This window comes from Lactuca sativa, chromosome 1 (genome assembly GCF_002870075.4).
Source record: "Lactuca sativa cultivar Salinas chromosome 1, Lsat_Salinas_v11, whole genome shotgun sequence".
Lineage (NCBI taxonomy): Eukaryota > Viridiplantae > Streptophyta > Magnoliopsida > Asterales > Asteraceae > Lactuca > Lactuca sativa.
Window position 1 is genome coordinate 92,468,691 of NC_056623.2, and position 18,499 is coordinate 92,487,189.

The following is an 18,499-nucleotide window of genomic DNA, read 5'->3' on the forward strand; positions in this document are numbered from 1 at the left end:
CCCTGATAGGACATTAGGACCGAAGATCGAGACCTTTATCCCAAAGTTGGGTGAGTATACGAATAACCCCATACCATGGAGCCGACCAAACTCTCATAGGGATCATAGACCTATAACCACCATTAGAACCATACTGATAACATCTCGATCCCACCAACGAAACATCATAACCTGTTGAAGGAGAACAAGCTCCCTACACCCTAACCCCCCCTCTACTCTGGTCACTAAAACTATGTCTCATCTAACCCAATGCATATGTCTCTCATTCATGTCCACTCCCCAGAAAAATTTGGCCCTCATAGCCTCTAAAGAGGTAAGAACCGAGTAAGGAGCAAGGAAAATCAACATTAAATAGCTACCCAACCCGAAATCCCACTCCGAAACCGATCGAACACAAGGGACTGAGCAGAAACATGAGTTATATTCTAACCCACTGGAACACCAAAATGAATAAATGAAAGTTCATCCACAACACAACCAATTTTGTCGGCAATACAAGACCCCTGGGTTGAAGGGATGCACACACCAATCAATTTGCTTTTATGCAAATTGGTTCGAAGACCTAAAGCCAAAAAAAAACATCGAAGAACGCGAATAAGACAGTTCATATTCTCAGGATCCTAAGCTAAAATAAGTATGAGATCATTGGCATAGAGAAGTTGTGAAATCTCAATCCCTAAAATAAAAACCCTCCTAAAAATATTAGTCAGACCCTAAGCAAAGCTATGTGAAGCCCCTTCATCACCAAGATGAATAAAAAATGATAAAGTCGATATCCGTGTCTTAGACCACAATAAATTTAAAATCATCGGTAGGAAATCCGTTAACCAAAATAAAGGCCCTAGTAGGTCTTAATAACTCCAGAATCCATCTACACCACATCGGTCCAAATAATTATAATATTTGTTTGAGAATTTAAAGTGATAATTATATGGATATTACCATATTTAAATAATATTGACATTGCATTAATACATTTTAATACATTGATGGTTTCAATCAGTATAAATGTATAATACATTGATGGTTTAAATCAATATAATGTTTATAATAATAATAATAATAATAATAATAATAATAATAAGAAGAAGAAGAAGAAGAAGGAGGTTGTATATTGTGAGTAAAAAATAAGACATTGTGTATCTATAAATATATAAATATACTACTATTTAGAGTAAATTACACGAATGGTCCCTATGGTTTAGGGTAATTTGCGCGTTTGGTCCCTAACTTATTTTTTTAACTCGGAAGGTCCCTACTGTTTGTTTTTGTTACGCACTTGGTCCCTGTCTTGCCTAAAAAGACTATTTTTCCATTTATTTTTTAATTTATTTAAACAAACACACTCTCAACCCTACCGCTCTCACCTTACCTTACTTACCCCATCATTTTTGCCTATTTAAATAATGGTATTTTTAGATAATATGAGGACTAAGTGCATAACAAAAACAAACAGTAGGGACCAAGCGCGTAACAAAAACAAATAGTAGGGACCTTCCGAGTTAAAAAAATAAGTTAGGGACTAAACGCGCAAATTATCCCAAACCATAGGGACCATTCGTGTAATTTACTCTATTATTTAATTGTGTTTGTAGATTTATTTCTATTTTAAACCGTAGCAAACGAACATATATTCGTCCCACCACCTCGACTCCTTTTATCAACACACACACACACAAGCGTGACTCTCACTAGTTGTCTCGCTTTACCTCAAAAACGCTCTCTCAAAATGGAGATTCTCTACCAGGCGGTGGTGCTGGTTATCTTATATGGCCGGATCACGGCGGCGATGTGGTGCGTCGTCAGAAGCGAAGCTTCAAGGGAGGCATTACAGGCGGCACTCGACTACGCCTGTGGTGCTGGAGCCGATTGCGCACCAATACAGCAAAATGGACTGTGTTTTCTTCCGAACACCATACAAGCTCACGCCTCCTACGCCTTCAACAGCTATTACATGCGCAGATCCATGGCTGCCGGATCTTGTGACTTCGCCGGCACCGCCACTATTGCTAAAACCGATCCAAGTTAGTTCAATTTCACGATTCTCTCATTTATCAATTCTCTAACAGAAAATTCAAACATTTTTTTTTCAATTTTTTTCTTAAGTAATTTGTTGTATTCATTTCATGTTCTAAAGGTTATGGATCCTGCGTTTATCCAGCTTCTCCAAGGTAATAAATCTCATTTCATGTTGGTATAATCAAGATCATCATAGGATTTTAATTTATTTGATTTAATATATTTATGGTAATTATATATATTTAAGATACAGATTTTTTTTAAAATGGACCAAAATGTTTAAAAATATTACAAAAATAGTTGTTCTGGTGATAAATCAAACTTGCATGTCACGCTTATTTGTATTAATGAGTAATGACATTGTGATTTGGAGGATAAATGTGTTAATTCATTTTAGAGTAATAACAAATCTAAAAATTTATTATACTATACGATCAATTCGTGCAAATAATTGTATATAAATAATTAAATATATACTTATATTAAATTCTAATTATACATTGATGTTAGATTTTAATAACATAAATATATGTTTATATTAAATTTACATATTATGTATACGTTGCTTTTGGATAAAAACAAAATTTTTTTTTTAAATCCGAAAACTACAATCAAGGTATGTAACTATGTATGGTCTTTTTATATAATATGTTTGTAATTTACTTGCATTTATTTGTTAAACATAGCTAACTATGCATATTACACCATATCTAAAAAATAAAAAAATAAAATAAATAAAGACTATTTTGAGCCATTGTTTTTTTTTTAACATATCTAGCTATGCATAATTGTTGCACTTGCTTAATCTAGGAAATAGGATACATAATATCTTTTTCTATTTTTTAGTATAAACAAGACCAAATTCTATAAAATGTAATATTTTTCTGATTTAATCATTTAAGAAATAGTTACTATTTTCTATGATTTAACCATCATAGCAATAACAACTAAAAAAATTATAATCTTCCAAAACGTTTTTGTAATTCATTACCGAATAACATCTGCAATGTTTAAAGAAAACAAACTTGAAGTGTTTAACCAGAAAAAAAAATTATATTAGTTTAAAAAATAACTTATAATGATTTTTATGAAATTTGACATATTGAATGAATATTAATTTATAAGTAACTAGGTATGAGACTCATTTATTATATGAGTTTATTTAAAAATAAATAAATAAATACAAAATTTTAAACATTTAAAAAGTATGAATTTATAAGAAAAATAAAATATTGAATTATAAAAATCAAAGTGTTTTTTTTTCCTTTTAAATTTAAACAAATAATTTAGATAGATAAATAAATAAAATTAATGAATCTTTAATTTGATAATTTTAAAATTAGAAAGAAAGTTTATTAATGAAATTGATATACATTTATTATTGAATATAATACTATCTACAATTTAATAAAATAAAAAAACCATAAAATAACATGTGGAATAAAAATTAATTTAAAATATCATAAAATTAAATGGAAAGTTATTGAAAATATGACATGTTACAAAAAAATCTTTATTTATTAGGAAGGGTAAGTTTAACAGTTAGAAACCTTTTTGCTCATATAAAACTTCTTTACTTTTGTAAGTAAATTTAATTGATATATGATGTAACGAATATTTGATTATTTATCAAATTAATGTACTTTTTGATTAAAAATAACTTCTGAATTAAATTTGTGTATTGTATAAATAGAATGATTTTCGAATGTAATGATTACTTTATTCTTATTTCTATCACTTTCCAGAGAAAAAGGAGACGAGCATGATTAAAAACTAAAAGTGAATATGAGAAATGATTGTGATTGGCCCACAATTTCTTTAACTCGGTCCCACATTATCTTTGACCGGTCAAATCACTTTTGATGGAATGTTCATTTCCTTTCACATGAGATCGAAATGCAATCGGTCGAAATATGCATAAAATATTATTTAGTTCGAAAGAATGTTTTTAAAGGTTTAGGCTGTGTTTGGCGTGTCATAGCTGATAAGTTAGTTTATTTTTCGAGCTTTTTTATATTGTCGTGTTTGGTAAACCAAAAAGTAGCTTATAAGCTAGTTTTTTGAAAAGCTACTTAGACTAGTTTTTTAGGAAATTTTTTAAAATTTTCCAGATACACCCCTTAATTTTATATATTTCAGCTAGTTTACAAAACATTATTTTTTGTTAGCTAGCTTTTCAGCTATCAACTAGTTTTTTATTTAACACCTAGCTTTTCAGCTATCAACTACCTTTTCAGCTACTACGTCAAACATAGCTTTAGTAGTCCGAGGTATTAGATTTATTGAAAAAAGGTTTTTCTTTCTAAATGTCGAAGGTTTAAGCTTTAGATAGACACGTAGAATTAAGACTTAAGAGTAGAATTAGTGAATTAAGAGTAGAATTAATGAGTATGTATTTATCGTTTTGAGAAAAAATATTATAGCAGGAATACATAAAGCGCAGTGTATTTGATTTTGTCATTAGATTTAAGATATAAGAATAAAATAATCTTATTATGAAATATGTTGATAATTATATAGAATTTTAATAATATAAATTGATATCACTACTCTTTTTCCAAAACAATTGACGTGAGTAAACAAGAAAGTTAAAACAGAATTGTATCGTGACATGATGATATTGAGATAATCAATAATTTTAAAATGCTTGTTTACAATTGTGTATCTTGAATAAAATTTGTGTGTTTGATAAAAATGATTTAGTTAATGTGATAAAATCTCCTTATTCAAAGGCCTAATAAGTATGAACCAACGCAAACACAAGAATGCTAATCAGGATCATATAGTAAGTATTATCAAACACAAACACAAACACAAGAATGCTAATCACAAAAAATTTATTAGGCCACATTCTATTAAAAAACACGATAGTTTGATTTTATTTTTTATTTAACAATTAAATTTTTTTAATCCATAAATTTGGCTTCTTTATAATTAATTTCAAAAGAAAATAAAGATATATTTGATTGTAATTTCTTGAGAAAAAATAAAATTATAATGGTTAAATCATTAAAAAAATATTGTGATGGTTAAACCAAACATAATTTAAACTACATTGGTTTTTATATAATTCAAAGCTTTATATTGTGATGTTTTTCTATAAACAAGCTAAAGTCTCAGCGGTTGCAAAAACTATAATATTTTGATGGCTAAAAAAATACAGTGATTTATATGAAATTTGGCCAACCTATCAACATTACTTTTACATGTTTTCTATTATCAGCACTGCGGGAGGAAGTATACCTACACCCGGAGGAGGAGCCAGTACAACAATCAATACTCCTATTTCAGCCGTTACACCACCACCGCCATCCACCATCATACCGCTTTTTGGGAGTGGCAGAGGGTTTAATCCGGTTGGCACAGTACCCACATTGGCTGCAGGGTCAAATGCTAAATCTTTAACAAACGCTTCTATTTCAAGAATATTGCTTCTAAACATAAGCTTTTTAGTGTTCAACATATTGATGTTTTTATAGCATAACATGTCACATAAGTTAGAGGATCTAGGACAATTTTGTTGTAATATATGGAAGTATATGTCTGGTATTGTTTTTATTTATCTGTTTGATCTTGTTCAGTGGTTGGTTTTTGTTGAAAGTTCGTTGAGTTCAATTCATTGGTTATATTTAGGTCCCGTTTGATAGTTTCTGTCTGGGAAAGTGCTGTCTGATAAAGTGTTGTCTGGGAAAGTTTTCTGACTGTGATAGAAAGCATGTTGTTCGATTGTACAGCTGATTGACTATGTTGAATGATGAAAAAAGTAATAATTCAATAAAAAAAAATTAAAAAAAGTTATTTAAAAAAAACTAATAATCCAAGAAAGAAAGAAAAAGGTGGGGTTTGGTATATAATTGTCTTTCCAGCCCATTCAGCTAGAAAGATATGATTTTGGGGCTTTCTAGGAAAGACATATCTTACCAGGAAAGACCTATTTTTTTATGCAAATCAAACAGTCTTTCTGGTCCATTCAGCTAGAAAAATCTGTTTGGACCTGAAAAAATGTATATCAAACGGGGCCTTAGTCACGTTTTGAAAGAAGATATGTTGCAACATAAATACTAGATCATTATTTTATGCCATCAAACGCAAACAGACGATTCTTTGTACAAAATAATATCAATCGGATGTTTTTGATACCAATTATAATAAATTTTTTCAAATAAAGAGAATATCATATTCAATTTTATCATTTAAAAAGGTAAACGTCATCGATAGATGCTTTTACCTGTTAGGCTTACAACTAACGTCACAATATTTATAGAACAAGATATATGACGTCAAATCTTAAACAAAAGATTTCATGAATTCTCAAGAGCTTCTTATTAAAGCTCTCATGGATTTAAATTTATCATCTAAATGTAGTCTCTTTTGAATTTTCAAATAGGTATGACAAATATTTGTGATACCAATTATAATCAATTTTTTCAAATAAAGAGAATATCATATTCAATTTTATCATTTAAAAAGGTAAACGTCATCGGTAGATGTTTTTACCTGTTAGGCTTACAACTAACGTCACAATATTTATAGAACAAGATATATAACGTCAAATCTTAAACAAAAGATTTCATGAATTCTCTAGAGCTTCTTATTAAAGCTCTCATGGATTTAAATTTATCATCTAAATGTAGTCTATTTTGAATTTTCAAATAGGTATGACAAATATTTGTTTAAGGGTACAAATTGTATATCGTGGATGGAGTTATTGATGACACATATTTTTTCTCTGAAATTTGTTTTTATAACAAAGATTGTCCATCGAATATTATCTGTGCAAATATTATTATAAAATCTTACTTATTTATTTATAACAAAAACTATCGATCAAAAATAACCAACATCAATGTTCGAATAACAAAGAAAAGTCGAAACGAAGGTTATTCATTATTAATTTTGGCTAAATTAATATGAGGTATATACGTTAATATTGATAATTTAATTGGAGTATTAATTTTAGTATAATAACAATCTTATGTCATTAAATTGTATGAATATAAATTAACGCAATATAAAAATGTGGTACATAATTAGAAATGAAGAAACTTTGGAAAAGATTATTTCTAAAAAATACTTTAAATATGGAGGAAGTAAGTGAAAAAAGATGAAATAGTTGGGGTCATTTTGTAAAAATGGAAACTTCAAAATTAAGGGAAACTTTAAACTTACCTATCAACCACTTCCAATCCGTAACTGATTCTTTTGTTATTCTGCGAACCTAAAAAAAACCGACCCGATTCATCTCGCATCCCCCAATCTCCACACGCACGAACACCGAGCTCAGATAATCGCAGGGACAAAACGATTTTTTCGTCTGTTTGGATCAATCGGGGAGATCTGTTTGAAATCATTCTTCCAAGCAGATCTGTTCGAGTTTTTGACGATTGATTTCTTTTCTTCAGAGCACCAAAAACACAGAGAGAAACATGAATATATTCAGACTTGCAGGGGACATGACGCATTTGGCGAGTGTCCTTGTATTACTGCTCAAGATCCACACCATCAAATCATGCGCTGGTACCCTTCCTTGTTTAATGTTCAATGAGCAGTTCCTGAACAGCTGATGATATTAGGTTTTTGCTTCATTTTTTTTTCCTTTCTTAATTTGAAATTGTGGGTTTTCGGACTCGAAGGATTCACGAGGTGATCGATTTGTAGGCGATGTGGTTTTTTAGATTACTCGTTGATGAAAATTGTGGTTTTACTGAAATTGTAGCATATAGATGAAATGGGAGAGGTTCAGCTTCTTCTATTACCTTCTGCTATTTGTCAACATCATTTTCGGTTCATTATGGATTATACACAGTGCGACTCCTTCTAAATTCACCTAATATCATATCCTTGCGATCTACAAAACAAAATAGACTCTGCAATGTCAGATGACCTAACATGGGACTTGTTAAGAGCTTTCAGTTGTCATATAACGTTCATAAATTCCTTTGATCATTTAACATTTTCATTAATGGAGAATGGTACCATGTTTAGTTGTTTGTCCAAGATGAATTTCTCACTTCCTTTGCATTGTTCATCTCAAATTCAGTTGATCACGTAACATATCCATTAATGGAGAATGGATGAAAACTGTATACACAAATACATGCAACTATCTTTGATCTCTTAATTCTTTTACATACAGGGGTATCATTGAAGACTCAGGAACTGTATGCACTTGTCTTTGCTACTCGCTACTTGGATATAGTTACTGACTTTATCTCAGTATACAATACTGTGATGAAGTTAATCTTTCTAGGAAGCTCTTTCTCTATTGTGTGGTACATAAGACACCACAGAGTTGTTCGTAGATCATATGATAAAGATCAAGACACCTTTCGCCATTATCTCCTCATGATTCCTTGTATGCTTTTGGCCCTATTTGTACACGAGAAGTTCACTTTTAAAGAGGTAAAAAAAGAAACATTTTTCCATTCAAATATTAGATATTTCACTCAACTTTCAACTCATCATGCAAAAAGCCACCATTTTTTTTGTAGGTAATGTGGACATTTTCATTATATTTGGAAGCAGTTGCAATTCTTCCACAACTGGTATTGCTGCAAAGAACTAGAAACATTGATAACTTGACTGGACAATATGTTTTTCTTCTTGGGTAATCAATTTCTAATTTCTTTCATTTTCTTGATTGGAAGTGCTTTTGTTTGTTTGTGTATTACTCCCTCCGTCCCATATTAATAGTTCATGTTTCCTTTTTGGTTTGTCCCAAAATAATTGTCTATTTCTAAAAATAAATATGTCTTTTACCATAATACCCCTAATTATTAGTTAAATTACCATAAAATTAAATGCAACTACCATAGAATTAAATGCAACAAAAGGATAAGATTGTCATTTCATTTAATAAAGTTAATGGTAATTAATGTTTTCTTAAACTGTGTGTTTTTTTGTCTGTGGACTATTATTTTGGGACGGAGGGAGTATTAGTTATAGCAACTCACTTCATCTTTTTTCTATTACAGCTTTTGTATGTTCAATCTTTTTCTTTAAAAAACATTGTAATTTGAACAAAAAGATTAAAATATGTAGCTATTTTATGTAAAGAAACCTAATATTATTGGCCTTTTGCAGAGCATACCGAGGTTTATACATTTTTAACTGGATCTATCGTTACTTCACTGAACCACATTTTGTCCATTGGATCAGTATGTCTCTCTCTCTCTCTCTCTCAGATTATATAGGCCTTACAGAATATAGTACATTTTCATATGAACTTTATATGCAAAAATTTTAAAACTATTCTATATAAAATGGATCAGAGATTAATATTAGAGCTTCTTTTGTTATCATTCCAACGGAATGAACGATTCCATTCCTTTTTCCAATTCCGTGATACCAAACATTACCTAATTCCACTTTTGGTGTTGTAGCATGGATAGCAGGGGTAGTCCAGACATTGCTATATGCTGATTTCTTCTATTACTACTTTGAAAGGTAAGTGCCACATCATCTATCTTTCAAGAAAACATGATCTTCTAAAAAAACTAACTTTTAATTTTTTTTTTTTTTTTTTTGATGAATGTAGTTGGAAGAACAATGTAAGGCTCCAATTACCAGCTTGAAGTTGTCTTTTTTTGATGAATGTAGTTGGAAGAAGAATGTAGGACAATTTCATTCGTTTTAGTTTTATTTTAAATGGTTATGTGGTTTTTTAGCAATTTTCGAGAATGGGGATGTAAGACCACAAAAAAAAAAAAGGGACCTTATATGTATGAGTGATTATATAGTATTCCTTTTGGGTTGACTGGTCGTATCATATCTTCAATCTTCAATATATAATGCAAGCGTGCATTCTTTTTTATTGATATCACTTGTGGTTTGTAAGATCTTTTGATTTTGTTTGTAGATAGCACACATGTGTTAACATTTCAAAAAAAAAAAAAAAGTTTTAAACCTAAACTTTTTTTTTTTCTTTTTCAAAAAGACGTATTTTTTTATTCTTTGGTTTAACGGTAATCGACAAAACAAATTTCAAGGAACCCAACTTTTTTTTCTAAAAAACCCTGATATTTTACCAAAAAAAAAACTTGTTTGAGCCAACTATTATTGCTTATAGTGTTTTTGATGGAGGAAGATAGATGTTTAATGATAAAGTTGAAGCATAAACCATTCTCTACTACCTCTCAAACATACTATGTACTCATATAAGCTCTACACCATGTTTGGGGTTCTTTGGACATCAGATGCTCATATGCACTAGGATCAGTGTTCTAAAAGGCGCGCCATGGTTTGAGGCGTGACTTCGCCGTTACGAAAAGCTTCATAACGTTGTTGTTAGGCGTGGCGCGTGGCAAGGCGTGATATGGCGCGCCATGGCGTGTTATGGCGCATGTTTTTTCGCTTGAGACACATTTTTTTGCTCTTTGTTATGTGTTTTCAAATCGGAGATACAAGTATTGTGGTTTTTGTTAACTTTTTGTTATTAGTTATTGATCTAACACTTCTAAAAAGTAGTTATATTTAATATAAATTTATATTTATGTGGTAATATAATTTTAAATTAATACAAAATCGCCGCCTTACATCACGCCTTGAAAACAGCCATGGCTCGCCATGGCTCGTTAAACTTGAGGCTTGGCCTTGCCGCCACGCCACGCCTCACGCCATTTAGAACCTTGACTAGGATTGAGCTTTTTAATTGCGTCCATGTGTCTCTTGAAATCACCTTCCACACAACTCATAACTACAGCCCCAAAAAGCTTCTTGAACTCCAATCCAATGTAAGCTTTTCTAAAATTTGCATATATGTGTCGAGCACATTACCTGTGCTCCATATGTGGTAATATATCTTTAACAAATTGCAATAAACCCTATACAAAAACCATCATATATGTAAGTATTTATAAATAATTAGAAAATGACTCATAATTTATAAAGAATTTACTTTATGTTGATCAGCACCGATGAGCTCAAGAAACCAAGTCTAGTTGGACTTATTTTCCACATCAACAACAACCCTGGCAAATGGATAGACCTGGTTGTTGGCATCTCTACCAATGGATGTTAGTAGTTCATCCTTCACCTGACCCTTTAGAAAGAGCCCATCAAGCCTAATTACTCTCCTACCCCCTCTTTTTCCAGCTAACACTTAATGATTTGAAACAAATGTAAAACCTATGAAAATAATTCTTTCCATCTGGATTGGTTGTTACACCAACTTGACATGTGGACCTTGGGTTTTACCTTAACAATTCTTAGGTATAATCTCATATCCTTGCATAATGCTCAGTGGGTTTACTTTCAATGAAAATTTTGACCCATTTCCTTTCTTTCTAACTTGTCTTATATATACCACACACCTATACCTTTGTCTGATGTCATCAATCAGTTCCTGAAGTTTCATCTTTGACTTGTTTGCAATTTCAGTCACATAATGTCTTTCGATCCATTTAAGGGAAACAATGGACCCAAACTTAATCTGTCTAGAACATTTATGGTCACTATTCATAGCTTTGATCTGAAAAGATATTTCCTTGTATATCCATGCAACATAAAGTCTAAAAGAGCATTTACTCTCCTCCTTCCTCTTGCCACATCTAGCTACAATTCTTTTAGTATCACATTTTTCAAAGTAGATTCTATAACCATGTGACACGACATAATTGGTGACACAAAACTTCAGCTGTGTAAGGGATTCAAAGATGTTACCAAGCTTAATTTGGTACCATCTTGTTACACTTGATGGTTAGGTCATGGATTCTATAGTTGTTTTTCCATACCTTCTGTTTGTCTTCATCACTTTGCCAATTAGTAGAATGGTACACTTATGCTCTGATTTCATCTGCCATTGTAGCACCTGGTTCTTGGTATGTATTTTTTTTTATCTAAGTATTTTGCATTTTTGGCATTGGACTCGGCGAGTTGAAGGACCAACTCGCCGAGTAGAAGCGGGATGGGACGCGGGATTTAAGCGATGGACTCGACGAGTAGACCCTGTCTGGACAAAAACCCTAATCTGAGGGTTTGCACCCTATTTAAACAATATTATGTCGGCCATAACATCCCTTATGCTCCCAGAACACCTCTCATTGAAACCCTAGCCGTTATTGAAGCAATCTAAGCCTTGTTGGTGGATTTTGGTGCTTGTGGTCTTAAGAAGGAAGGAGAAAAGCTTGAGGAAACGAGTAGAGACCAAGGGAACCCGAGTTTGTGCACCTTCTACAGCTCATTGAAGGTAAAAAGTTGTAACATTGCTCTTTCATTTGTTAGATCCCTCTTTGGGGAGATTTAGGGCTTTTATAAGCCATTTTTTTTTTTGATGACCAACCATGATTGCAAACATGGTTGGGGGTTGGGGCTTCTGAATCAAGTCATTAGGGGAGTCACAAGGCAGTTGGGGGCTACTTTTGCACCCATGAAAGGTCCCATGCATCATAAGATCTTGTTTTATGTCTTTTTGAGCTCAAAGTCCCATGCAAGCACGTAAAGTTTGTAACTTTACGTGCTAGATCGATTGTAGAAGCTTGGATTTATCTTATGATCAAAGGTTGTACATCAGAAATCGAGGATTTAGAGTGTGGACATGACCGACTCGGCGAGTTCGTTCCTGGGACTCGACGAGTCCAAGGCTTTGAGTCCCATATCTGTTGAGGGTCAAAAGAATTCAATTGAGTGTTAGAAGGGTTGTAGTCGGACATAAAGAGTGACCCAATGCATTGGACGTAATTTTAGACCTGGAGTTCATGGGACTCGACGGGTGCTAGAACAGACTCGGCGAGTCCAAGGCAATCTCCTTAAGAGTGGAGATGAACTCGATGAGTTGTTCATACAATTCGGCGAGTCGAGGACAGGACTTGTTCATCAGATGAAGGTGGACTCGACGAGTGTTCATACAACTCGGCGAGTCGGATGAGGTTCATACGATGTTCATATGAGAGAGGAACTCGTCGAGTCGTGGATAAGGACGAGTAAAGGGTTAGGGACTCGACGAGTTGATGGCCAACTCGGTGAGTCGGGTCAACTTGAAGTTGACTTTGACTAGACTTGGACTAACTCTGTTTAGGGTTGCACGTGCTATGTGTTGACTTGAAGATTGTCGTGTAGGGATCGAGGAGTCGAAGGGAGTCGACTTATGCGCCGAGGATAATTCAAACCCTGCACGACATTGAGGTGAGTTACCTTCCAGCAGGGATGGGTCTAAGGCCACAATGTCGGCCCACCAAAAAGGGGGTATTTAGAAGATGATTGTCTTTTTGATAATTATCTTGGTCTGGTTATGTGCTTTGGTCATGCGATTTATCTGTATGATATGTTATGTGTATAGTAAGGATTAGTTTCCCTGACAGTGGTCCTTAGGACCAAAGGGTAGGTCAGTACCTGGATATGCCTGACTGTATGCTTATATCTGTTGTTGTATGCTAACGGTAGGAGGTGAAATAGTCCCCAATTACCAGTTGAAAGATACCGATGACGGTTATCGGTTGAAAGATACCGATGATGATTACCGGTTGAAAGATACCGATGATGGCTACCGGTTGAAAGATACCGATGAAGGTTACCGGTTGAAAGATACCGACGATATTGTATGGTATGTGGTATGATGGGGGAACTCACTAAGCTTTGTGCTTACAGTTTTGGTTTTGGTTTCAGGTACCTCTTCGTCGAAGAGGAAGGAGTCGACGTTGTAGCATCGCATCACACACACACATGGTTTCCGCATTGAGTTCTGGGATTGTACTCTGATTTTCATTACTTTTGATGTCATGGTTTGGGACACAACATTATGATTTTGTAACGTTTTACTTGACCATATTTTGGTAAAAATGTTTATTAAATTATTAATTCAAAAATGAAATTTTCGGGCTTGAATTTTGGGATGTTACGGCCATACTAGAATTGTGTAGGTTTTCGTCGCTTAATAGAAAATTTAGGAAAATATCCTTACATTTCTCAAGTGAGGTCACAAATTCTTCCTCTGGTTCGTGGTCCATGTAAATGTCGTGGAGCTCAAAATCCATTTCATTCAAGCTAGAAAATGGCTCATGTATGCTAGTAAAGGGGTCAACGTACCCTTTGTCTGAGAAGCCATTACGTCCTTCTGCATAAACACAATAAGTAAGAACCCATTTCAAGAAATGTTGAAAACTCAAAAAGATCATGACCTGTAAAAACCTTACCTTTCGAAGAACAATTTTACCGAATCTTCTCCAAGAAAACTCTCTTTTGTAAAGTTTTATTCTCTGTGTATAGAAAATTTCAGTCGACGGTTTACGAAAAAGTGAAAAGTGATCGGGATATAGAGGGAGGATGAGGATGCGACATTTTAACATCCCTAACAGACTTGGGGTTTTCTCCCAAACGACATTAACGAGCTTTCCAGCTGATCAAGTGGTAACCGGTTGATTAAAGGGAAACCGGTGAATATGCAAAAAAAAAAAAAAAAAAAAGTTAATGCAAGTTTGAAGTTAAAATGGACATAAATTTGACTTTGGGTAAATCCAATAATTTCGTGCAAACTTGAGGGTATTTATGACATTAGCTCTATTAAAATTTTTAATAACATGTTATTTTATATGATATTTAGATGAAAAAACATAACATATGATATAGTAAGTTTTTTTCATATCAAACCTTATTATATATTTATACCATATTCATATTAAGAGGGTGTTTGGATAGAAGAAAATATGTGTTTATTGCTTAATGCTTATTTCCATCAAAATAAGCTAAATTTAAGTGTTTTTGATGAGAATCTTAATCAGCTTATTGTGATAGGATAAGCTAAATAAACTGATTTTAACAAGCATCTTCTTACTTATTGCTTATTTTAATAAGTTAATAAACAATAAACTAATAAACTATAAGCTAATTTATCCAAACACTCTTTAAACTACCTTCAAATTAAATTAGAAATACAACTTGTTAATAAAATTAACTTTATCTCGTTTATCTCATCATTTTGAGAAGCATATTGAATTATTGGAAGATGGCTTGGGGAAGAAACAAAGTTCAAAAAATGATCCGGGTCGAGTCGGGTGTGTATCAGTTTCATCATATAAACAAGAAAGGCCCGAATTGGTTCTTTGCCTAGCGACGGGTAAACGAATCGAACCCAATATTCCCAAACTCCAAATCCAAATCCAAACCACCGTATATACGCCTCCCTAGATCGCCGTAAAATCATACCGGCAACTGCTATCGCCGCTGGTGTAACAATGGCAGGAGTATCACTCAAGTGCGGAGATTGCGGAACTCTACTGAAATCGGTTGAAGAAGCACAAGAACACGCAGAACTCACCAAGCATACCGATTTCTCTGAATCGACCGAAGCCGTTCTTAACCTAGTCTGCTCCACCTGTGGCAAACCCTGCCGCTCTAAAACCGTATGTATTTATGTAATTTAGTTTTTGTATGAGCTACTTGATTGCCATGTATCGCTGATCGATGAAGATATCTGATATCGATTTCTTGTTTCTTTCTATCAGGAGAGTGATCTGCATACCAAGAGGACTGGACATACTGAATTTTCAGACAAGACTTCGGAGACAGCGAAGCCGATTACGTTGGAGGTTCCGAAGAATCAGAGTAGTGATGATGTTGATATGGTGGATGCTAGTACTACTGGCGAACCAGAGGGTACTAAACATTTGCCTCTTTGGTTCTTGATTGTTTTTTGTTCTAGTTGTCAATTCTTTCTGAAGATTTGGAGTTGATTCCACTCAAAGTTTTTGGAAATAAGAACCATTTGATGCATTCATGATTTTCCCAGCTAATGTCTAGTTTTATTACATGTTTCTTTCTTAGAAATGGTTGTTCCTGATGTTGACTTAAAGCTACTAGAGGAGCTTGAATCAATGGGTTTCTCAAAGGAAAGATCAACCCGGGCACTTCATTTCTCTGGTGAGTGGGCTGAAGTCTTTCATTCAAGGTTTCTTTCCAGACTATTTCAATCCATGCTTCTGTACTATTCAACTAAGATTGCTATACTTAATGGAATTGGAATTTTGCTATATAGCACTTAAGTGGTTATCAGTTCTTTGTATTTTATACTTATATTTATACGAATTCATTCAGCTTAGTATTGTCTGATTAGTTTTTAGCCTAGCTTTTACATATTGCTTTTATCTAACACATTTATTTCTAGGTAACTCAAGTCTTGAGGCTGCTGCAAATTGGATTGTTGAACATGAAGAAGATGCAGACATAGATCAAATGCCTTTGGTACACTTTTACTCTCTTTCTCTCATACTCACTTAACATTGCTTATTCCAAGAAATCAGTTTATTAATATGTAACATGCATCTGTTTAAACTTCTTTTTCTTTTATAGTATCAATTGGGAAAATAATTTATCAAGCTCACTTTTTTACTAAGTTTTATGTTACTCTTTGCTAAGGTGTCTGCCAAGAGTAAATCAGAGCCTTCCAAGCCTTCTCTTACACCTGAAGAAAGAAAAGCAAAAGCACAAGAACTGAAGTATAATTTTTATTCTTCTTTCTTTATCCGTTTATTAAAAATTTTGATTTTTTTTTAATTATTTTACTTCTTTAGTTAACTCATATTTTGGTCTTTGTTTATATTTAAGGGAGAGAGCACGCAAAAAGAAAGAGGAGGAAGAAAAGAGAATGGAAAGAGAAAGAGAGAAGGTAATTATTTCTTTTTCTTGAAAGATAAATAATCCCAAAACTTAATTTCAGTTTTGTAAAATTGTGTTAAATTATACATTTACACTCTTGGTTCTTAAAGTGGCCTTCATTTAGTGAAAGTCTTAACATGGTTTCATCCAACATTCCAAGTAGAATGTGTAATTTGCTCTTCTCTTTTAAGTTTTAATAAAGTAGAAGGGTATTTACGTCATTTTGTATCATGTACTTAACATAAAATTATCTTTAGGAGCGGATACGAATTGGGAAGGAACTACTTGAAGCAAAACGCATGGAGGAAGAAAATGAAAGAAAACGGTAACTTCATTCTCTCTCTCTTTTTTTTTTTTATTCCAAAATATTTATTTTTATATTCCAATCTCCTAAAGAAAAAATTTTAATTGTATTTTGCAGTATTATAGCCTTGCGTAAAGCAGAAAAAGAAGAGGAAAGAAGAGCTAGAGAAAAAATCAGACAAAAGTTGGAAGAAGATAAGGTCTTAAACTCTTAATATAACAATAATAATGATTAATAATTAATTAATTATTACTATAAATCTGGTTTTATATGATTTTTTTTTTTCTGAAACCAAATTTGTATATATGATTTTTTCCAGGCTGAAAGGAGGAGGAAGCTTGGATTGCCTGCAGAAGACCCCACTGCACCTAAACCTTCTGCACCTGTAGTTGAGGAAAAGAAGGTATTAGTTTTATATATTATAAATTTTAACATTTAATAAAAATAATATTTTTTCATCACAATTTGAATATTGTTTTTTTTTATTATTACAGAGTTCATTGCCGATCAGGCCTGCTACAAAATCTGAGCAAATGAGAGAGTGTTTAAGATCTCTTAAGCAAAGCAATAAGGTAAAGAAACAATGAAAAAATATAAAATTGGGTATTGAGGTTATATGCTAATTTTATATTTAATTTAAACTTTTTGATGTATACTAGGATGACGAGGCAAAAGTGAAGACAGCATTCAACACCCTGTTGACTTACATCAAGAATGCTGCAACAAAGCCAGATGAAGAGAAATTCCGCAAGATCAGACTTACCAATGCTGCCTTTCAGGTCTCACAACTTTTATAAAAAAAAAAAAAAAAAGAATTCTTTACTTTTATAAAAATTATAGTAAAGAAATTGGTATTTTTTTTTTTACATTTAACAGGATAGAGTGGGGAAATTGGAAGGTGGGATTAAGTTTCTTGAGCTGTGTGGATTTGAAAAAATTGAAGGGGGGGAATTCTTGTTTCTGGCTAGAGACAAAATCGACAGAGCAGTGCTGAATTCAGCTGGAACAGAATTGAACAGTGCCATAAATAATCCCTTTTTTGGGGTACTTTGAATTTTCATCTTATCTCATGTTTTAAATTTACTAATTACACCATCAATCTTGGATTGATTCGTGTTAAATACTCTTGAAAAGCTACTTTGTTAAAAATAGTCATGATTGCAACTGTTTTTTTTTTTTTTTTTTTTTTTTTTTTTTTGGGTTAATGTGTAATGATGTCTGTCTGAGTAAAGTGTTGAATACATTAGCATGTCTCTTTTTTTAACACAATAAATTGAGTGAATGAGATAATTTTAGAAACCAATGTTCATGGTATTTAGTAGTTTAACAATGTTCATCAACTTTGATCAAAATAAGATGTGTGGAAAAAAAAAATAATAATAAGAAGGGAAAATAGGTAAAGAGATGGCGTCTTAATATATTAAGCATTTAAGCCATGTTTTTTTTGGCTTAACCCTTGTATTATTTTGCCTAGATTAAGTAAAAAACGAAACGACTATGTATAGCTGAAGTGTTAAAGAGAAAAAGCTTCAAATAGCGTTTTAGTAGCTTGAGAAAAGGGAGAGACTATTTTTGTATCTTTTTATTTTT

The 18,499-nt window shown here is 32.7% G+C and overlaps 3 protein-coding genes across 3 annotated transcripts; all 3 read left to right on the plus strand.

Annotated features, from left to right (window-relative positions):
* Positions 1 to 1,610: 1,610 nt before the first annotated feature.
* Positions 1,611 to 5,638, plus strand: LOC111915898 (PLASMODESMATA CALLOSE-BINDING PROTEIN 3). Its single transcript, XM_023911534.3, has 3 exons — positions 1,611 to 2,024; positions 2,138 to 2,171; positions 5,243 to 5,638. The coding sequence occupies exons 1-3, from the start codon at positions 1,730 to 1,732 to the stop codon at positions 5,496 to 5,498; spliced, it is 585 nt and encodes a 194-aa protein (XP_023767302.1). The 5' UTR covers positions 1,611 to 1,729; the 3' UTR covers positions 5,499 to 5,638.
* A 1,575-nt stretch (positions 5,639 to 7,213) lies between these two features.
* LOC111915899 (ER lumen protein-retaining receptor) lies at positions 7,214 to 9,836 on the plus strand. Its single transcript, XM_023911535.3, has 6 exons — positions 7,214 to 7,536; positions 8,156 to 8,421; positions 8,511 to 8,626; positions 9,103 to 9,176; positions 9,402 to 9,465; positions 9,557 to 9,836. The coding sequence occupies exons 1-6, from the start codon at positions 7,446 to 7,448 to the stop codon at positions 9,591 to 9,593; spliced, it is 648 nt and encodes a 215-aa protein (XP_023767303.1). The 5' UTR covers positions 7,214 to 7,445; the 3' UTR covers positions 9,594 to 9,836.
* Positions 9,837 to 15,026: 5,190 nt separating this feature from the next.
* LOC111915900 (uncharacterized) lies at positions 15,027 to 18,060 on the plus strand. The gene is made up of 12 exons (XM_023911536.3): positions 15,027 to 15,353; positions 15,456 to 15,606; positions 15,775 to 15,870; positions 16,115 to 16,191; positions 16,366 to 16,445; positions 16,555 to 16,615; positions 16,863 to 16,930; positions 17,027 to 17,108; positions 17,229 to 17,312; positions 17,404 to 17,481; positions 17,569 to 17,688; positions 17,786 to 18,060. The coding sequence occupies exons 1-12, from the start codon at positions 15,186 to 15,188 to the stop codon at positions 17,960 to 17,962; spliced, it is 1,242 nt and encodes a 413-aa protein (XP_023767304.1). The 5' UTR covers positions 15,027 to 15,185; the 3' UTR covers positions 17,963 to 18,060.
* The last annotated feature ends 439 nt before the right edge of the window (positions 18,061 to 18,499 follow it).